We start from the raw sequence: 6,801 nt of genomic DNA, 5'->3' as shown, positions 1-6,801 counted from the left end.
AGAAAGCTTTTGTTTCAAGGCTTTTACAAACATTCTTTTGAAGGCTGGCAGATAAACACACCTGTCCATGTACATACATACACACACGAGATTTTGCTTTTATCTCTTTGCCTCATGACTCTTTTCCATAAACATCATAAATCTATATAAGATCGTAATGATATATGCCGAAAAAATTCATTAATGATTCTGTTAGTAGAGATTCCAGCCGTGACCAAGTTTTGGAATGATCTTCCTAATCGGGTAGTTGAATCGGAAGAACTTCAGAAGTTCAAAATTGCAGCAAATAGTTTTTTATTGAACACGATGACATGTTTCTTTTTATATTTTATATATAAAAGATCTGTTTTAATGTTGTTAATCTTAAGATATTTTATCTTAATTGTTCATTACTTCTCATGTAGTTAATTCATTTAATTATTTCCTTTCTTCACTTGGCTATTTCGGGAGTTTGATCCTTTGGCTTATAGCAACCTGCTTTTACATCTAGGGTTGTAGCTTTGGTAATAATAATAATAATAATAATAATAATAATAATAATAATAATAATAATAATAATAATAATAATAATAATAAGTGGATTTTTTTTCTTTCCAACACATGGCTAACATCTGCCATAGAATAGGAAGTCCTTTACTTTGTCAGCTTTTAGGATTGAGCGTCTCTGTGCAAGTCGTGAATTAAGCAATCCGATCTTCCCTGGCATCCAGTCCCCACAACCCCTCCTACCCCCTTCCTTCCTGCATCTGCTGGACCTGCCTTCCTCCCCCTTTCCTAAAAGCTTTCTCCTTCGATTTCGTCTCTTGTCGGAATCACGGTTCCAAACTTTCACCCGTTCGATATGATACCCATGCGGTGATTCGACTTCCGTCAGCTGACACTTCACACCCGCAAATGTTGGAGTCGGAATCAGATGAAAAAAAAAAAAAAAATAGAATAAGATAAAAAGGAGAAAGAAAATAGGATGAAATTTGACTTTTCTCATGAGATATCATATTGTCTTCCAAAGACGCGTGAGAGATTTTTTTTTTCTTTTTTTGCCACAACAGCATGCGGCTTGCACCGGATGTCGATGATCCGTTTTCTCTCTCATTTTCTCCCTCTCCTGATCCCCAATCCCCCTCTCCCCAAATCCCCTTCATCCTCAAATCCCCACTCCCGATCCAATCCCCAACTCCATTCCGTTTATATCACTCCTAAGTCTCTCTTAAGAGGGGTAGAGGTGGTGGGAGTGTTAAACAAAATCGTTACCCTCTTTATCTTTAATATCATTTCATAATCTTAAATTTTAGTTCATACAGATCTCTCTTTTGAGTTATAATACAGTAAAAATATGTCAATAAATTTCATATGAATATAAGCATGTAAGTATTTGCTTCGTATGCCTTTGTTCATGTATAAATATAGAAATATGCATTAGTTTTATTGTGATGGATTTCCATTTCAGGAAAAATTATATCATCTACTAGTTCAAAGGGTATCTGTACGCCAATAATCGTCACCTCCATATTGATTAATTTTAATTAATTGATCATTTTCAATTACTAGTGTACAACATGAGTAGACCATACTCTGTTGTTCTTTCATCACCTCGGTTTGAAGGTTTAAAGGTTGTTCATGAAGGATAAAGGCAAGGGACAGTGACATTACCTAGCAAGCAAGACAATGCCTTAGAGACTGACTATGTATAAATATGATCAGCACCCAAGCCTCCTCTCCACCCAAGCTAGTGTATGCTCAGGTACCAGATAAAAACTCAGCTTGTCGTAAAACGTATAATTTCGACCTGTAACATTATAGAAGTCAATATAACATACCATTTTTTTTTCCTTTTTTTACGGATCACCTTATCAGAAACATTAATCCTTATCACCATATGAACAAACATATATAATTTCTCACTAATAGTTATCATAACAATAATGTCATCACACAATCACCGTTACCACCAAGTTAAAAGATAAGTAACAATTAACTGCAAAAAGTCACTTACAACAATGCCTCCTCTCTGATACCCAGCAGATTTCTCGTGCATTAAATATCATCTAATTTCTTCTATCAGCTCTTATATTAACACATCCTAGAATACAACATCACTATTGTAGAGGAACAATGTCAAAATGCCGATAAGACTATTCAACCGAAACATATCCATAATTTACAAATCTCATTACACAAACAATAGCATACCTTAAAGAACACAAGCTACATATCAACACCATTTGCTTGCATGAGTGCACAGCTGCACTCCTCAGCAACTACACACGAACAGTTGGTTACGTGCACAACCTCCACCTGCCAGCACAACCTCCACCTGCCAGTCACTGGCCACGTCGACAGTCGACAGAACTATTGCCCACCGTCACAATTTTACACTGTCGTCAGTGAGCATGCGCAAACTTCACAAAACTTGAACATTACTAAAATACTTAAAAATAATTATTAGCGTTTAACTAATAATACACTCCCACCTCCTTTATTGTTCCTCAATGGGTAGCAATACCATCAACTTGTGAACCGATCTCTTAATAACTGTGTCACTTTGTCCCTTATATTTTCCTGGTCTTTGTATTTTGTATCTAATGCTTACATCTCTCACCTTATTGTCTCTTCCTGTTTCTTTATCTACAACCGGCCCCATTTTCCATTTTCCTCGCAGAACAACATCACCAGGTTGTACATTTCTTTTATCTGTGTGCCATTTTTGCCTTACAATGAGTGTAGGGAAATAATCTCTCTGCCACTTACGCCAAAAAGTGTCGACAACATTTTGTATAAAGTTCAACCTTTTCTTGGTGTCACCTGATGTAGACCATGAACCAGATGGTACTTTATTACTTGCTCTACCCAAAAGTAAATCGTTCGGACACAAATATGTTCCTAATTCTACATCCATACCAGGTTTTAATCCAATAGGCCTTTCATTCATTAAGTTTGCTATTTCAAAAAATGTTGTCTGCAAATCACTAAATGTCAAAATAGTAGTTCCTATGAGCATTGACAGAGACCTTTTTACAGAATTAATTAAGGCCTCACTTACCCCATTCTGCCATGCTGCATCTGCAGACCGATTAAATTTCCATTTCAAGCCTTCCTTTGCTCCAAATTCAGTGATATCATGTATGTTCCAGTTGTTAATATCACTCTTAAGTTCTTTACTTGCTGATACCAATTGTGAGCCTAAGTCAGAGTGTATAGTATCAGGATAGCCATGAACCGCTGTAAATCTTCTGAAACACTTTAAAAAACTATAAGTATCATATCCATCTACAACATCAATATACACGGTACGTGTAACAATACAATTGAATATAACACCATAGGCTTTCCCAGTTGTTCTTTTCTTTACATTATCTTTGATTTGAAAATGTCCAAAAATATCCACAGCAGTGTGATAGAATGCTGGACAAGGACTCATTCTTTCATCAGAAATCTGACCCATTCTTTGACCTTCAACTTTGGCATCTTGTTTCTTGCAAAGAGTACAACCTCTCTTTATCGATCTTATAATTTTACGTGCTGAAGGAACCCAAAATTTAGACTGAAGCTTACATAGTGTAACATCAACTCCAGCATGATCCACCCTGTGTAAATAACTAATGTACAAGACTGTAAATGGATGCTTACCAGGTAATAGAATGAAGCTATCTTGGTTCCAATTATGTTTCAACCATCTTTCCATTCTTTGTCCTACCATAATTGTACCATCTTCAGCTTGAAATGGTCCTAATCTTTGAAAGCATTTTTCACAGTTCTCAGGAAGACTTTTTTGTGCTTGCATAATCCAAAACCTCTCAGCTTCCTGGAGTGATCCAGGTTCAAGTTTCTTTAGAACACCCTTAAAAGATTTCACCTTAACAATGTTAAATATCTTAGCAGTGACTGCAATTAACATATTATAGTTGAATTTGGACGCATCAATTATGGTTTCTTCATGAACAGAGTATTGTGCAAGATTAACACGAATTCTATCAGGTAACTCACAATTCACCGATTGACTGATAGGCCACACTTCTAAAGGAAGGGCCATGAACTCTGGACCATATTTCCATGAATAGACAACTGCAACATTTAAAAGGTCCTGGGGTCTGGTCAATAGATCAGCAGGATTTAATCCAGAAGCAATACACCACCATTCATTTGGGTCACTTTTTTATTGAACTTCTGCTATTCTAGTGGTTACGAAAATTCTGAAGCCATAAGATTCCTTTTGGATTTGTGCTCTAACAATGGAGGAATCTGTTATGTGCATTACCGAACTAAATTTATATGTCATTTCATCTTCAATGGCTTTATGCATCCTGCACGCTATAACAGCTCCACACAATTCAAGCCTTGGAATAGATAACTGTCTACTAGGGGCTATCCTACTCTTTGCCACAATGAGCCTGCTCTCAAATGCACCAGACTCTAACTCCCACCTAGCATATGCAACAGCACCATAAGCATTTGTTGAACTATCACAGAAGATAACAAGTAAAGGCAATCCTTTGGCTGAGGTTGGCTTAACATTCCTTTCAAAATGCAGAGTTTCAGTGCCAAATAATTCACAAAAGTATGACACCCACTGATCTTTTAAATAGGAAGGCAAGGGATCGTCCCATCCCAATTTAAAGTCACATTTCACAGTGTCTCGTAGCAAAATCTTTGCTTTTAGTGTGAATGGAAGCAAAAACCCCAGTGGGTCGTAAACAGAACACATCTGACTGACGACAACCCTTTTTGTAAAAACTGAAGGTATATTATCAAAGAAATTCAACTTGTTTAAGTCTGGTTCTACTCTTACATCCTTATATTTTGGAGAGAAATTTAACTTAGTTTTAAAATAAAACACATCCTTATTGCATTGCCAGTTAAGGCCAAGTATTCTTTCATTACTATTCTGGGACACTTCAAAGTCAGAATGCTCATTATCTCCAGTAATGGTCCATCGTTTAATTTTAAAACTGCCTTTAGAGAGTACATTTTCAATATCTCTGATTAGGCGAAATGCCTCAGCTTTACTCTCAACAGAATAGATTATATCATCTACATAGGAATTAGTCAATATCACACGTGATGCTTCTGGGAAGTCTTTTACCGACAATTCTGCAGTATGTCTGAGAGCTAACATTGCAATAATTCCTGAGGGCCTATCCCCGAAACCCATGCATGTCATTACATAGTGATCAGGTTTGCGATTACTTTGCAAATTTTTCCAAACAAATCTATGTACATGTTGTTCTAATTCTGGAAGCTTAATGCAATTATACATTTTGCTTATGTCACCGGCTACGCCTATAGCCTTTTAACGAAATCTTAGTAATACACCAAACATTGAGTTTAAAATATTAGGGCCCTTTGCCCAAAAACTATTTAGAGACTGGCCCATATACTTTGCTGATAAATCAAAAACAATTCTCAATGGGGTTAATACAGATCCTGGTTTTAACACTTCATGATGCTGAATGTATGTGACAGGACCAACATAGTTTTTAACCTCTTCATCGGATAATTTCCGAATTACATTGCGCTTTGTCATGTCAAGTATCTGGTCATTATAAGCTTGAGCATAGTCTGAACCCAGTTTCATCAATCTTTTCTCTGTGCCTTTCAGTGTAGCTACAGCTACAGATACATTATTTTGCAACAGTTTGGGATCCTTAGTCCATGGAAATTTAGCACACCATTCTTTTCTGTCCGGATAATACATCAACCCACTTTCAATAAGAGCCAGCTCCTTTTCCTCTTTTATACTATAATTGCCATTGCCTGTTGCACATTTCCCACAACGACAACTACCACATCTGGGATTACAATCAGTTCCTAAGTGTTCAATGGTGAAGAAATCATTTATCTGTGCTGTAATATCAATTACGGGTTCTACAGATATGTCATAGTCGGATATTGTACTGGAAACATGATTAATGCTAATGCCTGGATTACTCCTAAACACTGATAAGGTAACAATGTCGGGATGAAGGCCATACACACACATTCCAAACTGTGATTCCCTGAGCTGTAAATTTCCAGCCACAGTTTCCTTAACTGTTAGAATTAAAGAGCAATAATCAGAACCAATTAGGAGATCTATTTTCCCATAAGGTCTATCTAATGCACATACATTAACACCCTTGAATAAATGTTTCACTTTTGATAAATCTACCTCACCAACTTGAGATGTTATGTCATCGATTCCATAAGCAGTAACATTGACATCATTCCCATCCTTGTCGGTTAAAACCAGATCATACTCTTTACTACTGTATGTCACAGTTTTGTCGCCCAATTTAGTCACAGCTAATCTGACACATTTTCCTTTCAGTCCCAATGCCTTAGCCACATCATTTCTGATCATTGTTATATCAGCTCCCGAGTCAAATAAAGTTTGTAACTCCTGATTACCACACTTGATCTTGTTAACCATAAATAGAACACCGTTTCTTTTCAGACTTACAAAGGAATTTCCTGTTATGAATCCCTCATGTATAATAGTATGATGAAGTTTCCCACAAGTTTTATTGTTAACATCTACAGCATTACATCTGGACTTCTTTAGACATTATCTTGCTATGTGAACACCTTTAAGGCAATTAAGGCAAATACCTTTCTTCTTTACACTCTCCATTCTGTCATTGATACTCAATTTCTGGAAAGTTGTACAGTCTAGGATATCATGTCCATCTGACCCATGATACCAGCACCTATGCAGCCTTGTGTTGTCACTGATCTTATTCCTGTTCCATTCAGCATTTTCTTCTGTAATTCTAGTGAAAAGGTCAGTGATATTTGTAATAGCATTTTCAAGTCCTGCTATCCTTT

General features: G+C 36.6%; 3 protein-coding genes across 3 annotated transcripts in view; all 3 read right to left on the bottom strand.

Moving 5' to 3' along the window:
* The window catches only part of LOC137640472 (uncharacterized), a 5,132-nt gene extending 1,102 nt beyond the window's left edge, over positions 1-4,030 (bottom strand). Inside the window, exons 1-2 of the mRNA XM_068373017.1 lie at positions 2,504-4,030; positions 638-880 (exon numbers count right to left, since the gene is read on the bottom strand). Coding sequence (XP_068229118.1) covers positions 638-880; positions 2,504-4,030 — 1,770 coding nt within the window. The remainder of the gene's footprint in view (positions 1-637; positions 881-2,503) is intronic.
* A 123-nt stretch (positions 4,031-4,153) lies between these two features.
* Positions 4,154-5,254, bottom strand: LOC137640462 (uncharacterized). The gene has a single exon (XM_068373010.1). The coding sequence runs from the start codon at positions 5,252-5,254 to the stop codon at positions 4,154-4,156; it is 1,101 nt and encodes a 366-aa protein (XP_068229111.1).
* Positions 5,255-5,287: 33 nt separating this feature from the next.
* On the bottom strand, positions 5,288-6,406 carry LOC137640456 (uncharacterized). The gene has a single exon (XM_068372998.1). The coding sequence runs from the start codon at positions 6,404-6,406 to the stop codon at positions 5,288-5,290; it is 1,119 nt and encodes a 372-aa protein (XP_068229099.1).
* Between the last annotated feature and the right edge of the window lie 395 nt (positions 6,407-6,801).

Source organism: Palaemon carinicauda, chromosome 1, assembly GCF_036898095.1.
Source record: "Palaemon carinicauda isolate YSFRI2023 chromosome 1, ASM3689809v2, whole genome shotgun sequence".
Classification (NCBI taxonomy): Eukaryota; Metazoa; Arthropoda; class Malacostraca; order Decapoda; family Palaemonidae; genus Palaemon; species Palaemon carinicauda.
The sequence above is the reverse complement of the archived record's forward strand: the minus strand, read 5'-3'. Positions and strand labels throughout refer to the sequence as shown.

Excerpts from the sequence above, each read along its gene's own strand:
- LOC137640456 (XM_068372998.1), bottom strand. The coding sequence starts at position 6,406 with ATGGTTAACAAGATCAAGTGTGGTAATCAGGAGTTACAAACTTTATTT.
- LOC137640462 (XM_068373010.1), bottom strand. The coding sequence starts at position 5,254 with ATGTATAATTGCATTAAGCTTCCAGAATTAGAACAACATGTACATAGA.